Source organism: Bombus vancouverensis, chromosome 12 (assembly GCF_051014615.1).
Source record: "Bombus vancouverensis nearcticus chromosome 12, iyBomVanc1_principal, whole genome shotgun sequence".
Classification (NCBI taxonomy): domain Eukaryota; kingdom Metazoa; phylum Arthropoda; class Insecta; order Hymenoptera; family Apidae; genus Bombus; species Bombus vancouverensis.
In genome coordinates, this window is record NC_134922.1 from 13,620,714 (window position 1) to 13,645,895 (window position 25,182).

At 39.3% G+C, this 25,182-nt stretch overlaps 2 protein-coding genes across 11 annotated transcripts; one reads left to right on the forward strand and one right to left on the reverse strand.

The window, feature by feature from the left end:
• Positions 1-655: 655 nt before the first annotated feature.
• Positions 656-17,574, reverse strand: LOC117155464 (PTB domain-containing engulfment adapter protein 1). Of its 8 annotated transcripts, none has more exons than XM_076623324.1 (10): positions 17,420-17,565; positions 11,499-11,664; positions 5,463-5,569; positions 5,314-5,381; positions 3,799-3,981; positions 3,392-3,718; positions 3,022-3,236; positions 2,704-2,921; positions 2,122-2,348; positions 656-2,049 (listed from the first exon to the last, which is right to left on the reverse strand). In XM_076623324.1, exons 3-10 carry the CDS (start codon positions 5,530-5,532, stop codon positions 1,975-1,977), a joined length of 1,383 nt encoding a protein of 460 aa, XP_076479439.1. In that variant the 5' UTR covers positions 5,533-5,569; positions 11,499-11,664; positions 17,420-17,565; the 3' UTR covers positions 656-1,974. The 8 variants fall into 8 exon arrangements, with proteins under 8 accessions (XP_076479439.1, XP_076479441.1, XP_033187337.1 ...); XM_076623326.1 differs by having other exon boundaries at positions 11,499-11,661; positions 17,420-17,539; XM_033331446.2 differs by lacking the exon at positions 11,499-11,664 and having other exon boundaries at positions 17,420-17,574.
• Positions 17,575-18,008: 434 nt separating this feature from the next.
• Positions 18,009-24,652, forward strand: LOC117155462 (uncharacterized). 3 transcript variants are annotated; one of them, XR_013059716.1, is made up of 12 exons: positions 18,012-18,270; positions 18,699-18,761; positions 19,112-19,240; positions 19,301-19,435; positions 19,517-19,674; positions 20,194-20,259; positions 20,584-20,734; positions 20,810-21,010; positions 21,094-21,724; positions 21,850-22,126; positions 22,201-22,407; positions 24,238-24,652. XR_013059716.1 is itself a non-coding variant. In XM_033331442.2 (11 exons), exons 1-11 carry the CDS (start codon positions 18,196-18,198, stop codon positions 22,334-22,336), a joined length of 2,022 nt encoding a protein of 673 aa, XP_033187333.1. In that variant the 5' UTR covers positions 18,013-18,195; the 3' UTR covers positions 22,337-22,744. The 3 variants fall into 3 exon arrangements, 2 of the variants coding, with proteins under 2 accessions (XP_033187334.1, XP_033187333.1); XM_033331442.2 differs by lacking the exon at positions 24,238-24,652 and having other exon boundaries at positions 18,013-18,270; positions 22,201-22,744; XM_033331443.2 differs by lacking the exons at positions 20,194-20,259; positions 24,238-24,652 and having other exon boundaries at positions 18,009-18,270; positions 22,201-22,744.
• Positions 24,653-25,182: the final 530 nt, after the last annotated feature.

Below are 25,182 nucleotides of genomic sequence, written 5' to 3' on the forward strand. Positions count from 1 at the left end.
GAAGCGGCGACCTTCCGCATTTTTAATTGCAAATATGTATGTACATATAAATACAGCGGCACAGAAAAGTGTCCGAGCACTCATTAACATTATAATGCCTAAATGCTATAATACCGAAACACGGCTATCGTGATTATACATATTGTATTGGTTAAATACGAAATAGATCTGAAAATGTACTATCCGCAACTTACAACATTTTTATCGAAAGCATATACTTTTCAAAGGTCGTCAAAGTATTTCAACAGTCGTTCGTTATATTACATCATATTCATTCTATTAATAAACGAGACGATATTTAGCGAGAACGTCTTTAACGCTAATCGTATACTTAAAACCACTGTTCGCGCTATATATATTCTATACACCAAGTTTTCACAATAAGCGTATGTTTGCAACAAACGTTTTCTAACGTTTACGCATATACATTTTTCAATTGGTTTCACGATAGTCGTCTTTCACTGCACTAGTGAGATAATAGACATATACGTGACAAATTAGTGTTCAATATATGCGTACCGAATCGAAAAGAAAAATTCGATGTATTGAAAGAAGGGTTGTCGATACTTCGGGTTCAGTTATTTGAAATACAAATGAAAGTATCTATGAAATTGGAATCGAAGAACTCAAGTAACTGTGGGTTGAATAAAACGAATTTCTCAGCTACATTATTTACGCATTATATTGTTAACGATAGTGCTTAAACAATAGAGCAACAATAATAAAACAGCATTTCATATGTACATAATCAATAATATTCTTCTTACTGTACCAGACGTCAGTTTCTCTTGCCTCGAAGATTGCACGACGTACGTACGCATAAGTGTCTATAAAATTGTACGACTAAAACCTTCCACAACACTCATACCATTTTACACTTTTCTTATAACCTTCATATATATATATATATATATATATATATATTACGGCGTTAAATGAATATAATGGAGAATGGGAGAAAGAGAAGAGTATGAATGATCGATAGAAAAGATTTAGCAGTTAGACGTACAATATTGTATATCAATAGAAATGATCCAAACTATCATTTCAGCTAGCGTTTCGATATTTTCCTCTTTGTTAATTCACGATGGAAAGATGCACACAGATAATCAATTGTATCCGCAGAAAAATATATGATAATATATCTAATTTTTTTTCCATTGAATTTTGTACCGTTTTGTAATGTTTGAATATTTACTTAGCAACGGTCTCTCATGATTCTAAATTTCACATTCTTGTATATAAGGATGGAATATTTCGTCTATGGAATGGATTATTTACCAAAACGTACGCGCGCGCACGCACGCGCGCATACACACACACACACACACACACGCACGCACACACGGAGTAAGGTTTATACATTACAAATAATAACTTTAACAACAAGAATTAGCTCTATGAACTGACTAATTTCGGTTTAGTTTATTAAATTGTTGGTGAAAGGCACGCAGGTTGGTTGATTCATTTATGTATGTAAAAACAAAGACGTAGAATATTTGACTCGGAAATTTCACACTTGATATACAATAAACTGCGCTAGGAAGTTCTGTTCAAATATCTTGTATTGCTATTTTCTTATATGCTGTTAAAATAATTAAAGTTTTTATTAAAAAGAAAAAAAAAAGAAAAGAAACAAACAGTATTAATATATATGTATGTATAAAGATATTATACGAGTATCTATAATACCATTTGTTTTCCTATGCTTTTCCTATGCCTAACAACAAAGTCTCTGCAGTGTTTGGCGTCGAGACTAAAGCTACTATTGATATTCAGTAGGCATATGATAAATATCAAATATTACGATAAATATATGATTAACATAATTATAATAGTAATTGACTAATTTTGGTTTCGCAAAGATGTATGTTCCTAATTTGCCTATTCATTTCCCGGACCTTCAAGCTTTCGAACGAACATACGATAACGAACGAATTGCCTTCTTCTTTCCAAAAGAACTCTCGATTTGATTCAATTTCGCAACGGATCCAAACTTTCCAACGAAAAGTCATCGGTATCGATCGACAGACCTCTACTAAAACCATCCTGCAACACCAATATGATAAAAATGAAAGATATTTAAATATATGCCAGTTTCACGTTAGTCACCAGTTATACCTTCATTTCGAGCAGCTTCTTATCTAAAAGACCAATCGCATTTTCTAATTCTTGTTGGCTAGGATTAGAAATCGCCGTTGTAGCTCCGAATTCGCCCATTTCAAATGGATCATTGAATTCATTTTTTGCGTTAACGGATGGTGTGGGATTGAAGGGAATACTACCAAATAAATCTTCTTTCAGCCCATTTTGACGTCTGGAATCCTTCGCTTTCGGTGGAGGGGCCACTAAATAAACGTAGAATATTAGCGTTTACAACGAGAATGATCGGATATTTCGTAATCGAAAAGATAAAATCCGAATCGAAATCCGAATCGATTTTTCAGCCAGCACCTGTGCAACACGATTTATTCGTAGTTGTGGGACGCTTATGTCAGCGCGGTCTTTGGCCCATTACAGTTCGGATGCTATCCGAAACTGTGATAAAAGAACGACGAGTCGCGAAATGACAGAGCGAAGGGACAAAGATGAAAAGGATGAGAGGCGAACGAAAAACAGATATGGCTTCCAACAACGTCCTTCCTTTCGCGTAATGAGGAATAACTAAACTAGACTGCAAGAAATACGAAGAAATTAACTTACATAATGGTGGAGGACTTGTGGTGCCATTGCTTTGTGAGAAAAAGTTGGAGTTGGAGGACACTTGACCATTTAGAAGATTGTTGTGACTGGATTGATGATTTGTCAAACCATTTGCTGTTGCAGTTTCGTATGCCCTCGGGTTGAAATCCTCCTCGAATTCGTCCATCAACAGCCCTTCCAATTTGGTACCAACCGACGGTGTTGGCGTAGGTTCGCTCCTTTTCATGGAAAACCATTAAATTAGCAGATATTCGTGGAATATTATAAAATACATTAATCTTACCATTTGTTCACGTTTATATAGATATTTCGACATACCCCATAAAGTTATCGTCGAACGTTTTCTCGAAACTCCTTGGAGGAACCGGAGGTGGTTGCTGCGATCCATTCGAGGTATTCCCATTACTGTCGTTTATATTACCAAGGGAAGATTTATTTGCCAATCCATTTACTTGCGTTGTTTCGTTCGTGGCGCCAGGCACGTGCAGAATATCCGGAAGATTGTGTTGCGACAAGTATGCTGACACATCAGCCTGGAAGAAAGTTCTCACGAAGCGTTACGACTTGTATTTTAAAATACAACGTAATACAGTATAAAATATGTTGTTTGCATATCGAAGATATTGTTTTTTTTTTTTTTTTTTTTTTAGAAATTGTGTTTTAACAAAGGCTAATCGTTGAAACCAACCGATCCTTTGATAGCAGCTATGTCCTGTAACCGCTGGCGATATACGTTATTCTCGTGTTCCAATCGTTTTATCTTTTGCTGCAGTACCATGCAGCGCCTTTGCGTTTCCAAATCTTTGCCCGATGTTTCTAAGAACCGCCTGTAGGCCAAGTCAAAGGCTTGGCCAATCGTCAACGTGATCTCTTCAGCTAATTTATCGCTAACGAAGACGAAGCACGTATGCCTCTCGGCGTCTTCCTCTTTTGCGATAAAGCTGAAGAACTTTTTCTCGCCTTTATCATCAGCACAGTACGATATTCTATGTAGTGGATATTGGTGCATAATTCGCTAAAAAAAGAAGCGGATCGTTAACTGGCGAGCTTTACACGACAACGATGCGATAGAAAGTGTAAGAAATAGTGCGATACTTTTGCCGATGTTTTCGTTTTCGGTTCCTGAATTGCAACTCCGTCGATGCTTATGGTCAGTTCCACCTTGGGTGTTTTCGTCCCTTCGCTTTTCCTCAACTGTTGATTAAACTTGAGTTTACAAATAGCTTCTTTAACAACCTCGATGCCTTTAGGCTGATCCACTTCTGTGCTGCCCAGATACTGAAAAGTATAACAAGCAAATTACGACGGAAATAATTTATTTTGTAAACAAAGAAAGGAGAATCCTTGATAATCGAGCGTGCAAATGTTGCGTTATACGTTTCGCTTATATGTCTTTATCTCTTTGTCCGCTTACATTACGATAAACCATTATAAACCGATAAACGAAATATATCGTATACAGGATGACGTCGAGAACAAATGGTGAATTGCACGACAAACGGAGCAACCGTGCAATTAGTAATTTAAATTTATCTTTCGGTTTGAATCGTTAAAAAAGAATTCGTTGTAGCGTTGAAATCGTAAAGAGACAAAAAGGCTATATTTTACGAAGATCGCAATATACAGTTCGAGCGAGCTATACAGAGTAATGCTGTATACGCGGTGACGGCTCGTTCATTTCGCTCGAAAGAATAGCGAAACTTATTCGTCGGCGAAATTTCAAGGTACAACGGATTTTTCGTCACTTCCAACTTTGACCAGTTTTATTCTTAACGCGTGTGTATTCGTATCGCGACAAACATACACGCATGCACGTACAATATAGTTGCGCCGTGGCAAGTGGCGAAGAAAACACCGTATGGCAATTATGCAATTTTTAAACGCGATAAATAAATCGGACAAATGTTTGTCCTGTCCTGTCGGATATCATCGATTATTAAAAGATGAAGAACGACGGCATTGCCAGGTTACGACATCGACGATAGATAAAAACGTTTATTCGGCGCTTTACGTTCGCAGAAAATTGGGAACGATTCGGCGGATCTTGCTTCGCTTTCTTCTCCGTGGATCATTTGGAATTATTTCCTCGCATCTTCGTGCCGTGCGTTATCAGTTAAAAAATATCCGAGTTGGAGCAATTGGCGCAGATCGAACGGCCCAACTTTAGTCTCAGGAATTCTAGTCTATCCATTCTCCACGTTCGTTTGTACGTTCACGTATATTCGCCGTAATTTTCATCTCTACAACTTGCCACTGATCGTACAATCATGCGGGAGACACCGTTCCAAGTTCGATTAACGTTGCCGGAAAGCTTAAATACGCCGATGAATATCGAGCGAACGTTTATTTTTATTTGTGATTTGGAAATTTCGCAACAGAGCCGACCTCGCCGCCGCATTACTAAACTCGGTTATTACGACTTGCATGATATATCGTCGAAGCCTCCGTATATCATATACATGTAAACATAGAGTTTATAAAAGCTAAGCTTATCAGAGAGGTGAAAGGACGTTGTCTCTTTCTTTTTTCATTTCTTTTCTCTTCGAATTCTTAGGAAAAGCGGTAACTGCGTGGTTCTGCGAGTTCCACAGCGACGAAAGTAAACTGTACCTTGACTAAGTAGGCGATGTGGCCTTTTTGGAGCGCATCTGGTGGGTGTATCCAATTCCTATTCGTTCCTGCAAATAGAATTCACTGATCTTACGCACAACCGTACACGCTGCGTCGCACACGCCGCGATCATAAAGAAACCCGCTTACCATTCTTGCTGGTTTGATTTTTACTGTTGGCCGAGTTCTGCGCCCATTTCAATAACGTTGAGTTTCTCATATCGTCGGTTCTTTAATTTTCACCTATTCACCGATACCTGTAAGAAAAAAAAGGTTGAAGAATTATTTTTGACGCCACGCGTAACAAGGAAGAATTTCCTCTTTGTCCTGTCTTTATCGCGAACTTGATTCAGATTGTTTCTGTTAAGAACAGAAACAAGAAAGACTAAAACGCTTTTCACTATTGTTTCGATTATACGATCCAGCAGCGGTACATGGGTAAAATAATCAAGACCGATGCATCCTCTGTAACGATATATTCGGTTTATCGTTGGTCGAGGAAAGCATTTCCCGTCAGCCGCATTCTGCGAGCGCGTTCTGTCGCCAACTCGCTTCTCCCAGCGACCGTAGCAAATTTCGGTGGATACGATACCTAGGCCGAGAGAAACGATAAGGAGCAAATAGCTCTATCGACGGTACATCGTTCCTCGAATGGATTGGCAAACCGCGTAAAACCGGCTTAAGGCGCGGACGATTGTTCACCGTTGGAGCAGTCAGCCTTGGGCACGAAGGCTAAATCCTTTCGCGTTTCATCATCTCGCACATGACACACTATTCGCACTTTGCGACTACTCTACCGATTCAATTGGATCAAACGCGCGTCGGCGCGTTACTCGAACAACTCGAACAAGCCGCGAGAACTTTGGTTCGGTGTATCCTTATATATCTTATAGCGGTACGTATTATCAGCAGTAACCCGGATCGTTATCGGACGTCGCAGCCACGCCTCGATCGTTTCGTCGCGCAGCCACACTCCACTGCTGAAATTTCCAAAGGGTTGCTGCTTTCTTTTCTAACGCGCGGTCCGTTTCGATCGAACGAACGGCTAGTTTCGAAGCAACTCGAGCGGAATGAGGCTAACGAGAAAGAAGGAGAATTCCTCGGTGTGTTAACTGAAAAATGAGCGCAATCACGATCTCGCTTTTGTGCGCAGAGCGTGCCGGTTCGCGCCGGTATCCTGTACATTCTATTTGAGAAGCGTTTAAGCGTTGAAAGGTGGAGGTTCGGATTTAATGCACGACTTCCTATTCCTCCCACGTAGCCACAAAGAGGTCGAAGCAAAGCGATTGCCCGGTCCGCGTGTATCGTGCGCCGCTTGTTGCCGTGGTTCGCTGTACGAGCCCTATATGAGCCGTATCGTACACCGGAATAGAAGCCGGGCAATGGTGCGCCTTTCCGTCGCTTGTCCTACACCTATACTCTGTACACTGTACAACACTCTGTGTTCCGTCTTCTTCCATGCTCTATGCTCTATACTCTATACTGTACGCTGTACGCCGCGTAGTCCCTTTCCGTCCGACTCGCACAACTACCTTCTTTGTCCTTCTCTGGAATCGCGTTCAACTTGCGCGCATTCGTCGTCCTACGCGTCACGCCGCGCCGGCTCTTGCAACTCATGAGAACTGGGTTCCGTCGTTCTCGGTGACACAATGCGTTACCGATTAACCGAGAAAGGAGCAACGTGAACGAATACGTTTCCAGTTAGACCCCCGGCCATCTACCAGTGACTCGACCAGTGTTTGCACAGTTTGCAAGAAAGCTTTGGTAATTACGGGGTTGTAACTCATATTTTTACACAACGTTTAAGCCGCGTATATTCTCATGATTCGGAAATTACGTGAAAATTCATAAGCGGAATCGACCGGTGCGAGTAGTAAACCGCCGGTGGACTTGGATCGCCGGTGCGTACAACACCTGTTGCGTGACAGCTTGCATCCAGCTCTACCCGGTGTTCCGTTTCAAACTCGACTCGTGCTCGATGAATCCGTCCGATGCGATGGAAGGACGAAAAAGATCGGAAGCAAGCGCGTGCCTCGTGCCTCGTGCCTCGCGTTTCTTCCTTCGATCCTCCGATTCGTGTCCTTAACGTTAGCCGATAACGCGTCGAATATACAGAAAAGGAGAACACGAAACGCCAGGCTAAATCATAAATGCGAATAGAGGAATGCACGTGGCACCGCTAGCAAAGTGGCACCTCTTTACGAAGATCGTGCGGCGTGTACGAATCGATCGAGCAAGCGGCCTTTTCTCGATTCCACTCGAACCCCGTGTACCACCGCATGCACGCACCGTCGAGAAATGTATGCTAATAATACTACGCGATACGAAAGTCACAACCGTTCCGCCTGTACTCGGCAAAGTATCGCATTACGAGTCCACCCTAATCCGTTCTCTGTAACAGACGCCGCTCGGTCGAACCTCTTTTCCTTCTCCTCTTTTTTTCCTTCTTCGCGGGATTTTTAAAACGTTTAATTACCGACAAGTTCCCGTCGTGAATAACAAACAGCTAACGTTGGTGGTAGCTCGACACCGTCAACAACTTTCGCCAGCAATTTCGAACGAGCCGCGAACGAATCTGTCCCTTCGCCGGGGTCAGTTTTTCCTTTTGGTCGACGCTTGCCACCTTAATCTCGCACCAGACAATGTAATTACTCTATTAGACGACCGTTAGAACGTAGACGCGGTATGTACGTAGGAAGAGGTACGCGATAGAAGGTCGCAGTATCGGTCAAGCGTCAAAGTTGGAGAGGCTTGGACGGCCGAACGGACAGGTATCGGAGCTGGTATGGCTGCTGGCTCTTATTCTAAACCACTGCAAGGCAGTTATCGCTAAAGTTCCCATCGTTCGCGGTGTTTACGCTATTTTTCGTTCTTTAAATTGCCACCGTTTCTCTCGTTATAATTCGGCATCAGCGTACATTATGCTCCCTACCATTTTAAATTCTAAAGGGAAAAATCTCCAATTCCTTGGAACGATTAATTGCCATCGTCGAGCAAGAACGGGAGGAAAGAGAGCGAAGAAAGAAAAGCAAAGAAAAGAAACGAAGTGAAAAGAAAAGAAAAAGAAAAAAGGAAAGGTTGCCGAAGCGACGAAAGAACATCGAGAGTATGAAAAGAAAGAAAGTAAGGGAGAAAGATAAAACGCGAAACCTTAAGCGACAGAGTCACATCCGTTAGCTAGCCGTGGCTCAATCTCTACTAAAAAGCATAAAATGTTGCTCGACGCTTTAATTCAGGATTTCGCTGTGTACGCCAAGACTATTACGAAACATTCGGTAATGCTATCGTCATTGTCGAGAAAAGAAAAAAGCTACGTTCCAGCAGAGGAAACAATTGCGTAGAATTTTCTAATCGCTTGCCAAGACACTGACACCGTTTAAAGTTAAACAACGCAGTCGATTACGAACCAACGCAACGTAGTTTTTCTCTGAACTAACCCCAGCCAACGTAGCTAGTATGCGTATGTTAATAGCGGATTGCATAACGTTCAAGGTGAGACTCTGTCACCGATACGTCAAATATGTTTTACCGTCCCCTGGCCACCATCCCTAGAATCAATCGATTAACCGCCGTTGTTAATCCTCGATCCTCGCCCCTTATTCGAACAGCGATTAAGCCCCCCCGCTGCTTATCGTCGAAACGTTCACGCGCAATCAGCAGTCGCACGAAACTTTCTAATTTAAAACGGACACGGAAGATTCGTCGAAAGTATTTTTGACCAACGTGTGAAATCGAACGCGAAATCGTTAGCGCGTGAAGCGAACTGCAGAGACTGGAGAGATAGAGATAGATGGATGAGAGAGAGAGAGAGAGAGAGAGAGAGAGAGAGAGAGAGAGAAAGAACGCAAGAAGGGGAAGAAGGAAGGAACGCGAAGAACTTACGAGCACCTTTCGCGAGTCATTACCCGAAGAATCTACGTGGCACCATCAATCTACGATTAACCATACATTCGACAGGGCCAACCGTAATTGCCACTATTTTTCCAGCGGATGCGGACGATTAGAGAATGCTTTCTCTCGCGCTTCTACCGACGTCGATCGTTTTCAGCTGATCCATTTAGGGGAAAAATCAACTTCGTTGATTAACGATCATCGTCCATTAACGATCGCGATCATCACCCACGTTCGATTTATCGAAAAAAAAAAAAAAAAACACGTAGCCCGCGAACGATCTATCGGCATCGAACGAAACGACGCATCTTTCGTCGTTGTCTGCTTTCCAATGTCAATGCGGAAACTCATTGTCCCAGTTAAACCTGTTTCTTACATTTTCACTAAAAACTAGTAAACTGCTAAGAAATACGGTTATCCCAGGAAATCGATGATGCCTCTAACGTCGATCGACAACGATCGGGAAATGCAGTTTCATTCGCAACGTCGCGTCGTCCTCCGCCTTCCTTCGCTCTACGCCTGCCTCTAAATCTACTCTAAACGTATATCTTTTTTCTCCGTTCTGCAACGTTATTACGGTGGTCGCCACGCGAGTATCGTATCGCGAGTTCCTGGTCGAGCAGCACGCTCAAGAAAAAGAAAAGAGAAGATAGAAATTTAACGTCGTCTCGGCAACTGCAAATCATTGCGTAATGCGAACAATCGTTACGGTTACATTTCCAAGCGTGAACAAACTCTGGTTCGCCAGCCAGTTTCTTAACGGCATCGAGCAAACTCTTCGCCATCGAATGCTTCTTCCTCTCATAGTTACTCAACTATACCGACGAAAAAATTAACGAACGCGCCGCTCGACTTATTATCTTTCGATTCAATTCCAAGCCAAACGCAACTTGCCCTTTCGAACGCCGACCTCTGACATTAGTTTTCATATCAGGCCTTTTGTGCACCGATAATCGTAAATCTGCATACGCATAAATGATCGTCTACGTGTTTTTTAAATCCACTTATCCACAATTAAAGTTACCGATAACCTCTAGGTTACGGCATTTTTTAAAACCATTTCGCCGCCTCTAAATACTTGTACGACTGTGAAGATCGAGACTACGCGACCCAATTAATATTACGATTCGTCCAACGATCGATACAACGATATCGCGATCTCGATGAGAAAAATCTGTCGCGTCACCAACGTACATCCGTAGAAGCATCGCGACTTACAAGTTTCGCGTGTCATTATCGTCGAGAGCAGATCAATTACGAACAGACAACAAAGTAAATAGCGCAACGCCGATAGAAAGTAGAAGGTTTAAAGGTACTGGCCACTTCGCCTACAAAGAGCATAACGTAATCTTGGTCGTAAACTTTTCGAACGTTGCTATTCGAACGCAACGTTGGCCAATGAAAAGTGAAACCGCGAACGTGCTTCGTTTTTTCTCTTTCGTGCGAGAAGCATCGATGATTCCAACGAACGATTCGTTTCGATTTAGATGCATCAAGTCGCAAGGACGGCTGCGATCTACGCGGATAGGAACGCGCCCCGCACAAGCACGAGCGATCACTTTCGAATCGGCGACGATTTATACAGGCAAAGCCGAAGGGTGAGCCGAGATAGTTGCTTCAACACGTTGCGGTTAAATAAACAAGAGCGCAAAAGTGCTTCGAAGGATAGAGCAGATAGAAGAGATAGAAGAGATAGAAGAGAGTCAGCCAACTGCGAAACGTGTCCGAGCATGTAAAAGGATGCGGCTGTGAGTCCTTGCGGAACTTTGAAAACTTACCCTGCGCGTTCTTTTCACCACGTATGTACGTATCTACGTATGTATCTACGTATGTACGTACGTATGTATGTATGTATGTATGTATGTATGTATGTATGTATGTATGTGTATCCGGAGAAGCTAAACGAATCGCACGTAACACATGCCCACGATCGAGATCGATTCGCCAACGAGTTACGAGTTACGAGTTACGAGTTACAAGGAGCAGCGACGAACCCACGAGCAAATGGCAAGTATCGAGAAAGAAAGAAGGAAAAGGAAAAGACGAGAACCTCAATAAACGCGAATCGTTCGACGATTCATGACGAACTGATCGGCGCGCACGTTGATTAGCCGAATGAAACCGAACGACTCGAGCAAACAAGCCTGCAAGCGGCCAGCACTTCGGAGCTATCGGAGGGGGCCGAGCGCGAACGATCTCGACCGACTCTACTGGCGGAACCAGTCGTGGGAGTCGAATCGCTGCGGTGCTGCTACATTATTCGGTAGAATGAGAAGGCTCGATAGGTGGTGGTACCAGCCACGGTCGAGACCACGGTCCTTTGTCCTCATCCGCTACTTTCGTTCGAATTTACCACCGACTGCCATTACAGATATTCCGTGAAACGGTTCATCTTCCATCGTTCTTCTACTTCTATCTTATCCCTCTTCCACTTCTATCGTCGCTGTCGCGCAAACCGCTACTGAAATATAAACGAGCCTCGTTACAATATTGACAAAAGGATACGAGCGAAAAAATGACCAGATAACCGTTGGAATGATCGAACGAAACGACGGAAAGACTTTAATCATGGACGGAAGATACAAGGACATAGAGAGAAGCGCGATCGTCGATCGTCGATCGTAGACGATTCGATAGAATAAGAAGGGATAAGAGGATGGCGGTACCAGCCACGACCGAGACCATAGTCGTCTATCCTCTTCTGCTGCGAATCATCGAGGGGGAAGGACAGCCACTATACTTGTGCCACAACATCCATCTGTATCCCCCCGGCTGACGGAATTTTTTCCGTAATCGATCCCCATCCCGATTCATTTGATTTTCACGAGATCCACCGTAACACCGTATCGAATATCACCGATCGAGGCACGTTGCCGCACCGGCTCTTTCATTCTTCACCGAATAAAAACATCCAGATCGTCCACTTCCGAGGTTTCACGAAACCGAGAGAAGGAAGAAATTTAGGACGAATCTCTACGACAGTATTCGCTGGCGTATGTAACACGCGTCAGTTAATAAACTGCGTTAAGTGCGTTCCTCTTGGCTTCTTCGTAGCTAAAAGTACGAGAACCGCGAACGCAATAGCCTATGCGTGAGAAAATAACGCTGAATTACAGAATCGCCGACCGTACGAAATGAAAGTAGCTTCAAGAGTTTGGCGCAACAGCAACAAATATTTTCCATGCGAATGGCCCGCAAATGGATCTCACAACAAATGAATTTCCCTTTGCGAAATTCTTACGTATAATCAAGATGATTGCACGTTTCCCTCGGCATTGTAACTTTCCTTCGTTAAAACTGAAAATATATTTGAAACTTGAAGCAAAATCGACAGTCGGTGCTTAGAAAATTCAATAATCCAACGGCCTACGGTCTAGTAGTCCTCGATGTCTTATTTGCCGAGTCCCAATTAAATGCCAAATTGGCGGAATTCCGTTGTAACGTTGTAACGTAAAGAACAGCAAGATAAAGTATCGTTGAGAGAAAAATCCACTTATGCACGAGCCGTTAATGTTTTCCTACCGCACGAGTACTGGATAGACGTCATCGTGAAATTGATGTGAACGTGAACACGAAGCAAGTCGACAGGTTTTAAGTATGATTCAGCACCGATAACAGAGAACAGAAAACAGAGAACCGGTTTTTTTTCCATATGCATATCCCCTCGTTCGTTATATCATACAATCGTATAGCGAAGAGATGATCGCACAATTTTTGTTTTCATCGTCTGCCATCCACGAATGTCATTTTTACGTAGCATTCTTCTCCGTAAACGCTCGACAAACACGTCTGCCCAATCTATTTATACCTAGCATTCGCATCTTCACACGCACGTATTCATGTAGAGCAATTTTCTCTACTCGACCATCTTCTTTTTGGAACTTTCTCGAGTTCCGGTTTCGCTACTGACCACCTCGGACAATACACGATTGCCAGCGAATTCGTCTTGGACGGTGGATACGCGCGAAAGCAGGGAAAGTATATCTCGATTCGCTATGCTTGACATACATATGCATTAGTGGCGACGCATAAACATTCCATGCGTATCGTTGATACCATGCCCGGCAAGTCCGGAAATTAATTACAAAAGGAGCTTTGGGTTTCTTGCATGCTACGCAGACAACATCCAGAATCGTAAACGAAGAATGTTAGCCCTAAACGATAAAACAAATCTCTCGATGCTAAAAAAGTAAATTTCCATTGTGATATTGGCAATTTAATATCGATCAAATGAACGCAAAAATTCTTTCAACGATGTACGCCCACCTGATAAAATACGGCAAATACAAAGCTATTAATCTATTATATGTATAATACAATACGCGTGTTTGCGGGCTTTTCATATTATGTATAGAATACATGAATTTAACCGATAATCAACAACGATTACGCCCACCTCTGTAACAGCAAATATTCCTCTCTGCCTCCCCCTCACAAAATTCATTTCACAAAATTCCAATTTCTACGATGACAATTTTAATTCACCCATAAAATTGTTAACAAACTGTAGAAACGTTAGTCGGAAAAATTACCGAATACTCAACTATCCGTAGAATTGAAATGGCTGTGTTCCAGGCCCGCAATTCTCCATAGATTGTCACGGAAGAGGAAAGAATGGAATATAGAATAGATAGATAGAACAGATTCGTGACATATAATTTGCGCGTCAACGATATTTAAACGAAGGTTATCGGTAGAGAGACGAGCATTTCTGCGAGGACGGTTGTTCATACACGCATAGACCTATTAACTTAATTTACTTAATGTAAAAGATTACAACAAAGTATGGGCTCGTTTCCATGTTCAGAAATTGACAAAATCCCTGAAATTTCTTAGAGGTCGAACGTAGTTGCAACCTGTAGTAGAGTGGTATACGATTACAAATCCGTGTGCATCCGTGTGCGCAAAGAAGTCGAGAGGGCGATTAACGCGTTAACGGCCAAGCTGTAAATACGATTTCCGTGTTTGTAACGGGCGATGCGACGCTCCGATTCTGGATATCAGTACAGTGCAGTGCAGTGCAGTACAGTGCAGCACGTTCCCCCTCCCCCCCCCCTCCCCGCCCGAAAGAATAGCCTTTTTCGTATATTGTTTCGTTACGAGGCTTCCACTTACGAATGTGTACGCGAAAAACACGGTCATGGATTAATTACGCGTTCTATATAATACCCATATATCAGCGCGTAATCAGTTGGTTCCTTCGACCGTGATCTTGACCGTCAGCAGTCAACAGCTATTCTGTCCACCGTTTTTACTACGCTAACGCCGTGCCTCGTGACAGGTCGTAAACAGAGCTTTCAAACTCATTGTCGTACATGAGGGTTCCGAGCAAACTGTACATAGTATGTAATTCTCCGAATACGTTGATATTTTTATTACCTAAACAGTTCAAAGAAGAATTAACGAGTAACAAGCACAACAATCCGTAAAACATTAAACGATCGAATGTTCCACGAAATTCGTAGAAAGACACAAAGATTCTTATCGCAAGAGTTCCGTATTAACTAAAAGATCTGTATATATTTACGAGACATTGAAAGTTCACAAAACTCTTTATAGCCTTACACGATGGTATAGTATTAGCAGCCTTGTGTTGCATCCAAGAATCATTTCCGCGGTATCGTCATACGAGACACGTAGCTCGAGCTGCACTGTTCAAATGTACATAATTATTCAGCGACAAGACGCGTCTCGTGGGACACAATGTAATTAGAAACCTATGCGTATTAAATAAGACTATCACCGGATGAGCAACTACTAACGAGTTTCTCGCAAACAATTATTTGCCCACCGAACAAAGAATTGTCGAAAAAGAGCATCACTTTGGTCTCCTTGGATAATAATAGCAGATGCGTTCCACGTCTTCGCGGATCGTCGAGTTATTATTGGAGCGTCATTTACATAGAAATAATGCACGTTTATTTGTACACAAGCGCGTAAGTACGTCAACATGACTCGTGGTTACGAGGAACATGGAGACAAAGGGAAACGAAAACGACAATGACAACGTCGTCGGTTCTCTTACCCTGTGCCCCGTGCCCACTTTCTCACAGTGCCGTAGCTAGTACGTAGTTTCGGAGGATGACAAAATTGCCCCGCTAGTAACTTTGTTTTGCATCGGATTGTCGTAAGATGCGTTGTTTATTAAAATTATCAACCGTGTCGCGAATAGAGGTTAAAACCTCGTGAGGCGTCAAACGTCTACTATCCAAGCTTCGAGCAAGAGTTTTCTCTTTCCTGAGAATGACATACGATTCTTCGTTTCGAAAGAAATAACGGTAAATTTTCAGCTGGAGAGAAACAGATAAAGAAACTTTCGTAATTTATTGTTTTATCTCTCTCCTGCGTACTTACCGAAGAAAAGATAGTTTGCCAAAAATGCAATCATCCACGATACGACAACTCGATTCACCTCGTAACCGCCGTTTTTCTCTCTCGTCTCTCGAGGAATTGTCATCGAGATCTTCCAAGTCGTGGCCGTAATTTTTTCGACCGATCGAAAGATAAGTGCGATTTCGTAAAACATGGTTAACAGAATTACGAAAAATACGGTAATCGCGCAGCTGAAAACCATCAACGTACGTGTACGCTTATAAATCCTTTTACGTAAGTGCGATTACATTAGTTACACGTTACCTGATTGCTGCTTTTGATCGACTATTATTTCTGGTCATAATTTCAGAATATCTGTATACGCATACACATTCGAAGAAGGATACTGTCTGCTCGTATCCAAACATAATCGACTCGCAAACACATTATTTAAGAAAAAAACAAACCTGTTCCTCTGTATATATACACGTATATGTTGCAACCAAATATTTCCAACTCCTTAATGCGAGAACGAAAAAAGAAGAGAAGAATCTCTTAGAGAGCAGAGTATTTAAAGAAAAAGAAATACGATGATAAAGGATAATGCTCCTCTGAAAGCAAGTCCTCCCGGACGACAGGTATGAGCCTCGTTCACTGGCTCATTCTACGAAACGTATGCGCCTCGAATCTTTCCTACTATGCACCGGGTGATCCCTTAACAATTAGTCGAGTTTCATCAACCTTCTCGCAACTGTCACGTTGGCGAGGAAATTATGGTCCCCTTCGGGTTAACCGCAAACTATCGACGTGTTGAAAAGTTAACTATAAAATATTGGGAGCAAGATCGATCGAAAGCAGGAAAGCTGAATCGCGTTGAAGAGCGGTGATATTTCGAACGGATTGACAGTGGGCGTTCGTGTGATATGAAAAGTTATCTGCGCTCAGCAATATACATACGTGTATTTATTAAATGATAAGCACGACAAACGATCTCTCTCGGTGCAAGCAATGGAACCACTTCATCGAATCAGTTGCGACGAAAAGGGAACCCGCACGTACGTACCGTGCGTTTGTCGTGACATCAGATACATATTCGCCGTACGAATACGAAATAAGTTAACTGTGATACAGCTACCGTCAACGTGAAACCGACTGTATGCTGTAAGAGGTCTTTATGACGTTTCGTGGTATCCACAGGGCACCGTTTCTGTTGTGCCCTTGAGTTAATCCACGATTTATCCGTTCAAACCGTTTCCAATGTTTACGATATTGAATTATCTTCGAGTTCAGCAAATCGTAATCAACCTAAAACTTGCGAATTTAACAAATACAATTGAGTTTCGATAATATAATTCGTCAAGTTTGTTTGTTTCCCGGAGAAATAGCCGTCTGTGTTGCGTCTCTAACGTCGACGGAGTATGTAATGAAAAGCATCGGTTAAATTAAGATGCGCGGAATAACAATTACAACATAACATAAGGCAAAGGAGCGCGAATCGACGTAGTTTGAAATCTTAAACATCGTCGTGAGTCACGTGAAAAACAGAAAGCGCGAAAAGGAAAAATGTTTTCACCAGAAATATGCACGATCTATGATCGCCTTTCTGTTAAAGGAACGTTGCATTTGCCAGCGTTGTCTAGATCACGAGCAGGCCTTTACATTTGTCTCTGTTCTTCATCTATCCTCGTCCATCTATCGCCTTTCGCTACTCCGCTCGTATTCGCTTATACCGCGTAAAAATGCCGAAATAGAAAGTCCCGTGTCTCTGGTTTAAAAACGTCTTTATCTGTTTCCTTCTTTCTTTTTCTTTTCGTAAATACCGGCGCGACGCGATGAGACAATTAAAAATAGGCCGATTCTTTTTAGACAGCGAGATCCCAGTTTAATTGAATGTTTTCACTCACCGACACCGATGAATTATTATGTGACTCGGCGATTGACGTTTCTACACTATCGTCCGCTTTCCCTGAACGCAATCCACCTGTTCCGACAACACAGAACCCACCAATGCGAATGAGAAAAAATCTGTTTGAGAGTTTGAGAGTTAGACGGGTCTGCCTGTCGAGTAGCTAGCTCCCTCTAGTAGCGAAACACATTCGTCGCACTGATGTACATATACGTATATGCATATGTGTACATATCAGCAGATATCAGCGATTCGTCGTCACCGTGGTCGCCATGTCCAATCACTTGGGTAGCCATGTTCGCCATTGTATAGCGGCATGTTTTGTATAGTCAAACACGGCCAAGCCAAACTAACTCTAACATTTTAAAAATAAATCATACATAGAATACATGTTCTGCCTTAAAATATAATCCAAATCCTTTGTAGTTATTTTTACCAGCATATACTTTCCCATTACCTTCCCATTTCCTTGTATCGAAGAACAATTTTAAAGAGAATGATACCCTCGTTTTACGAGGCTTTTAAAACGTTTCTTCTATCATATGCTACATATATACTATCGGACAGTTAGTGTTGGAATTTTTTAAAAAACACCGTAATATCTTCATCGTACAGTTTTGTAAAACAACAGTAGATAATTTACAAGCGCCCTTGACCGTTTTAACATGGACGGTACTGTTAGTTGCTCTGACATTCAACATGGCCACCTGATATGTAGCAGACGATACAGGTGGTATGAAAAATTGTAAATAAAATTCAGTTTTACCTTTAATTATGAGTGGACGTGTGCAGAAAGAGAGTGCCGATGATTCCGATCGTATTGACGATGCAGTGGATCCTAGAGTACAGGTAAACCGATGCGTCTTTCTGGGAATAACTTATAGGCTTCAAAACCTAGATACATACTTATAATATTGACATTTCCACGTTGTCACAGTTAAAACGTTTAACTGCATCTAATATTTAGTAAAACTCGTACCTTAATCATCCAGATTATCGACACTTTTGTATTTATTACGGCAGATTTAACGCTTTCGTGAATATAAGTTTCCTTTATCAGAATCACCTATACCTTTCTCAATCATCCTCTCTGATTAACCACTTGCTATAGTTGCTTTATTAAATCAAGTCTATCGGTTAATCTGCAAGTTAGACAGCGTGTTTCAATGATACTATGTTACTACTTAGAACAATATTTTTGCATAATAATTCTTATGTAAGTTTTTGTATAAATGTCACACTTAATTTTTTCATAAACAATTTAACAATCATTTCAGATTGAGCTTGAAAGATTGAATACTGCTACTGACGATATCAACAAGCTTGAGGTTGACTTAGACGTAAGTATAAAATAAAATTACTCTTATAGGCTATATATTTCTTATACAAATAACTCTAACTTTTCATTGTATAATCAATTAAAATAACTATCTTTCTCCTTGGGAGATCAAATTAGTAGCAAGTTTTGAAACTGGTTGTGATTACATTTCATTGAGGTGATTGCTATGAAGGGTACGAGTAAATGGATAATGGCTTCAAAGATCGTCTTATAGTCATTTATAACGTGGTCTAAAGAAACGCTGTGTGACTTGAAACTTCATTCCTATTCAATTTATCAAAGTGAATTAAGGTGTACAAAAACACAAACTATGTTTCAGCCACTGATTATTCAATGAGCTTTTATTTCCAGGAAGCAAGAGCAACTTTTAGGGAATTACTTTGTGAATCTACGGTAAAAATTGATAGCTTAGCTAAGAAACTTGGCGCGTGCATTGAAAAATCTAGGCCATATTACGATGCCAGATTTAAAGCAAAAGAAGTAAGAATTATTTTCTATCGTAGTACATCCTATAACTGCTAATGTAATGCATACTTTAAGGCTTTACACGAAACACAAAAGGCTGCAATTAGATTTGAAAGAGCCAACAGTCAGCATGCAGCAGCCAAAGAGATGGTCTACTTAGCCGAAGAAGGATTAAGGACAGAGGGAAGATGTTTCGATCATGCTTGGCAGGTAATGTCCACTTTATCTGAGAAAAATTATTGACCCCAATTTTATGATGTTGTAAGTTAACGTTGTTACATTATTATATAGGAGATGTTAAATCATGCAACTGCCAGAGTTAATGAATCCGAGCATGAGAGAGCTTTGTCGGAAGCAGAACATAGACACACTACTGCTCTATATCATAAAGCAGAACACGAGGTTCAAAGATTGCAACGTGAACTAAAACGTGCAATTGCTAAATCTAGGTGTGTACCTGATGCACCTTCTTACAATTTAGCTAAATATTGAATGATTCTTTAGCTTACTTAATAATGCATGGAATGCATCGCATTTGGTCATTCAATATATACATATATATATTTTTTTTTCTGTATTTATTTATTTATTTTTTTATTCATTTACTTATCTATTTAGTACAATTAATAAAAAATAATTTAATTAAAAAATTAAATAAAAAGAAATATTTAATAATTAATATTAATATTTAATATATTTAATATATGTATATGTGTATATATATATACATATTTTATATACATATTCTATATATATATATATATATATATATATATATATATATATATATATATAGAATCTAATGGTTCAATAATAATGTTTTCTTTTTCCATGACCCTTAACATTCTTGTTTACTTTCTTCCCATATGTATATTTAATGATTTATGTTTCTATTGTTTACTATCTTACGTTGATTTTATATAGATATTAGAATATTTATGTCTTTTGGTTTGTATTCATGTTGGCAGTATGGGTGCACGTCGCAGCTTGCTTCTGATAAACAGTATCGCCTACAGGCACAACTTGCTCATGTTGTAAGTAGGATAGACATTATTTTTTTATTTTTTTACACCATATTTATTTTATGTCTTTGCTATGAACAAACCCCATTCTGACGATTTTTTCTTTATCGTTTTCTTCTTCTAAATTACCAGCCTATTTATGCACGAATTATATTTTTATAAAATATTTCATAGATAAGCATTTTTGTACAAAAAGTTCCGCTTTATTCAAACATGCTTCACGTGAGATCTATTTTATTAGATATAACTCAAAGAAAATGTAATATAAAAGTACCAAGCTTCTCTTTAAAATACATGTTCTAAACTCTATTAATTATTAATTGATTTATCATATAGGCCATATTACGAAATGAAAGCGCATTTTAATCAAATGTTGGAGGAGCAAAAGTTAAGAGTAAGTGCGTTAGAAAGATCAGTGGGTGAAGCTAAAATGACTTACGCCGAAGCGCTGAGAAACCTAGAAAAAATCAGCGACGAAATCCATAGGGTATAATTGTTGACTAATTTTTGTCCGAGCTGTAACTTTTTGCACACTATAGTAATTTTCATTTCTTATTTACAGACTAGGAAGTATGATGGAGCAGATGATTTCGATAAATGTTCGAGAGATACCGTTGGCCAACCTTCTCTACAGCCCAATGCAGGAACTCCAACTGATTCTAGCGTTACTGGATCACCTGATAGTACAGATTATACTAGCGACGAATACTTGCGCCTTCCTGAGAAGATGAGCCCTAGTACACAATGTCCTGTGCCTACAAGAGTAATTATTCTTCATCATACCAATAAGATATGTCAAATGATTTTTATAAGTATATTAATGACTTTCATTGTATGTTTATCCAGATCGATAGAGAGTCTTCTTCCGAATATTTGGGCCTAAGTAACTTGAATGTTTCATCCACAGAGCCGCGGAAATATATCAAACGAGACCGTCCAAAAAGCATTGCAACAACTGATACGAAACATATCATAACACTAAATCAAACAAGTTCTTCAACCTCACGGTTGTCAGACTTGTCGAATATTCTTTCGCCGATAGAAAAACGAGTGAAAATACAAACACCGGTGGATTTAAAAAGCACTAATAACACTGTACAAAACGGGGAGGAATGGACAGAAATTAGTTTAAATAATTCTCCGGACGAAGTATATTACAATAACGAAGTATACTCGGACGAAGAAGATCAAATTCCTTATAAACCGCTACCAATGGACTTGACTCCAGAAAGTAACAACCCGCCCACCAATGGTGCAAATATTCAGTCGTTCAGTGAAGCAGCTAGTCGAAAGAAATTAGTAACCCAAAAGTCATTACCTGCTATGCCAAAAGGAAACGAAGTTAGTTTAAGCAGCGAAAAGAAAACGGAAGTAACAAGGAGTCCGTCAGTGAAAAGTAAAAGCAAACTCGATACCAGTTTAGCTAATTGGATAACCAGAAGTTCAGCTGGCAGTGAAGCTAGTGGAGGCAGTTCAGGTAAATACATTTGGCTATATATATATTTTTAGAAATATAATGTATTTGGGTTAAACTAAGTTAGCCAGCTTATATATATATATATATATATATATATATATATATATGTGTGTTAATTGTCATAGCAAACTCAAGTAGAAGACAGTCCCTTGATATGTTATGGAGTGCCGGCACAGGAGAACGAGTGAAAGAATTCCTCAATCATGGAATGATGATGTTGAACATATCTAGCCTTACGGAACGACGTTTTAACGAACCAAAGATAGCAGAGAGAGACAAGGAGAGATCTGAAAAGTCTGAGAAAGTGGAAGGGAAGGGAAAGAAAGTTCCTAGTCCATTAGAAAAAACAATGACCTATCTTAATGCGGACGAGGAAACATCCGATAGCGAAAGCTTAGCAAGGTACGTAACCCATTCGTAAATACTTTATCGTATGAATTACTTTATCTTCATTAATTCCATTGTATAACAATTAGCGTGGAAATGTTAACGGAGGATCAGATTTCTTCGCTTATGATGGAACCCGACATGAATCAAGTATGTCAAGAAATTCTAGGAACACCTTTAGTTGAGGTGTGTCCGTTATTGCAACAACTGCAACAACAACAATAGCACTCCTTTTCTTGACGTTACTGATTTAATCGAGTTGAAAAAGACACAACCATAAAAAAATGTTCAAAATGGTAAAGAAACGAACTAGCTAAGGGATAGCTTTATTTATCGTTATATAAAATTAGCGTGCAATTTGTTCCTGCACTTTTATTACGCATATATACATATATATATATTTATTATATATTCTATTATATATATTATATATATAATATAATATAATATATAATAATATAATATAATATAATATATAATAGAAACAGAAGATTTCATTTGCGAGCATGGATCTTTTTCTTCCATTTCAGAGAGTCATGGCAACTCGAATCGCTTCATTACATTGTTATATACACCAGTTACATTTCACTTGAATTATACACAATTTGTATATATATGGCGCTCATAGAAATTTCAAATATCACATGCCAATAGTTAATTCTAATTATTGGTACACATATATCGTCATATTGAACTTATTTAGTTATAGTAATCAATAAAAGGAGCAATATCTAGCAAATCCTAGATGATCACGCGTTAAAAAGATTTTTTCGTTCATTTCGTTCATACTGTACGCGTTAAAATACCGGTATAGTAACTATAAAAGAAAAAAAGTGAGAATAAGGGAGGAAGAGAATTAACTATTCCATCGATTATCAAAGACCCACCGATTAGAAAATCCTTTGTCTCTCTGCGTTAAGAGTACAACTATATAAGCAATTCGTTTTTTATATCGTCAAGTATGCAAGTCGAAATGCCAGCCGAAACTTAAGATGTAATAACTATAGTCTTCTTTGAATTGCTAACTAGAATTATTTAGGTAAGATGACATGATTCTAAATAGAAAATTGGCAGCTTTGACAAGCGTGCTACGTTAACATACCAAGCTTTAATACATATAATAGTAATTAAACATGTTCATCTGCCAAGGCTCAGCAGGACATTTTCAATGAATCTTTACTCGACTCTGATAATAGATAATATTTATCACTAAGTACTTTGTAGCTGTCAGAATATGTACGTAAATAGTAATTAATGTATTTGAGTTATTATCACACATGGATTTAGGCAATCTGACTCTGAAGAATCAGTTTCAATGCCAATCACTTAACTACTAAATATCCAATTACAATTTAAAGAGAACATTTCAGCGATGACTCGAGACTAATTCCTACTATTTTAATTATCGTGAAGTAAGATTATACCTAGGATATTTGGATATCGATATTTTTAGAAGGAGTTGGATTGCCTAATTACGTTGAAGAGTAATCCATGAAAGGTGCATGCGATATGCCACTTACAAAGAGTGATACATACATATGTATATATATATATGCAGATATCGTTTATTTTTAATTCGCAATTTTCTGTGTAAACAGTGCGTGGTAATATATTAAATAAGACTAAAACAAAGTTTTCTATGAACAAGTAAAGTAGGTCAAACAAACAAATGGCCTTTTCATCACGTATAGAAAACTATACCAAAGATAAATGAAATACGGTTTAATGCGAGCAGGAAAGTGCAATAAAACGATATTTATTCAATCAGGTTATTTGTTTTTTCACTCCGTAAAGTTTAAAAATGAAAATATGATAATCTCATACCGATTTACAACTGTTGCTCTTTTTTATCGTAAGATTTTATAATTTATGTGTGTATATACATGTATATATATACACACACACCCACACCCACACACACATATACACACACACATACATACACACACACACATATATATATATATATATACATATATGTGTGCGTATGTATGTATGTACGTATGCATGTATGTACATAGGTTGTACAAAAAGTGAAAGAACGAAGAAAGATATTTTTTTAAAATGATGATTTTTTAAATTTTTTATTTATAAAATTTGATAAGCAATCTTTTCAACTGTTTTAGTTGTCTATATATAAAAAGAAGAAAAAAAGAAAAACAAGATAGAAGAAACATTAAATTTTCAACCACTGTTGCATTGTGAATATACTAGTCATGATTACATAATTTTGTATAAATCAGATTATCGAACAAGTTGTGGGAAATTCTTCAATTACATATTATGAATAAACTATATTGTAATTCGAAACCATTGTTTTCGAAATTTGACATAATCGTATTGTTATCTTCGATGCGAGTCGATAACGACCATGCTCCTAAATATTTTACTAGATATTTTTTTGGCTAAAGTATGGGAGGGATGACATTGCATATAATGCGTGCGCATACTATTAGAATGAACTGTAAATATATAATATTGTATATGTGATTGTAACTATGTATATATCAACATCTTCATTAAAATGCGGTTGCAGAAATACATAGCTAAATGTTAATACAAACGTACTATGTCCTTCATATACATTGTATATACGTATGTCGTTGATCGCTCCATCTTTAACGTTTGTATCGTTGGTTTCTTTAACAATTAATTAATAACGACTAAGATTCAAATTGTCCGATATAACTCTGAACTATTCGAATATTTAGATAGACAAAGTTAAATATATAAATATACAAGTATTTGGAAATTCAAAGTTAAACGAAAGATCTGGAAAAATGGCAATGGTTACGCGGGAATAGAGATTTTTAGAGAAGCCGGTTGGAAAATTGCGGTACTCGCGAAAAGAAATGTCAAATGATAGACAGAGAGTAAACGTTGTGCATAACTTGTGTAAACAGACTTTGGAAAACTTGCGGGTTAGCTAGTCGATTGATAATCGATAACAATTAAAAGATACTTACAGTTGCTCGGAACGTTGATAACGGGAAAATATTTGAAAAATATTTGAAACGACCAACTAGTGCTAGTTACAGCGGCATCCGCTCGAACTAACTGGCGTCGGTATC

What these genes read in the sequence shown, in the direction of transcription:
- LOC117155464 (XM_033331446.2), bottom strand. Translation starts at nt 5,532, where the DNA reads ATGAGAAACTCAACGTTATTGAAATGGGCGCAGAACTCGGCCAACAGT. An exon ending in AAATCAAACCAGCAAGAATG is followed by an intron (nt 5,382 to 5,462) that starts GTAAGCGGGTTT and finishes TTCTATTTGCAG; the next exon opens with GAACGAATAGGAATTGGATA. An exon ending in TTCGACGATAACTTTATGGG is followed by an intron (nt 2,922 to 3,021) that starts GTATGTCGAAAT and finishes TTCCATGAAAAG; the next exon opens with GAGCGAACCTACGCCAACAC.
- LOC117155462 (XM_033331442.2), top strand. Translation starts at nt 18,196, where the DNA reads ATGAGTGGACGTGTGCAGAAAGAGAGTGCCGATGATTCCGATCGTATT. An exon ending in CCAGATTTAAAGCAAAAGAA is followed by an intron (nt 19,241 to 19,300) that starts GTAAGAATTATT and finishes GCATACTTTAAG; the next exon opens with GCTTTACACGAAACACAAAA. An exon ending in AGCTAGTGGAGGCAGTTCAG is followed by an intron (nt 21,725 to 21,849) that starts GTAAATACATTT and finishes TAATTGTCATAG; the next exon opens with CAAACTCAAGTAGAAGACAG.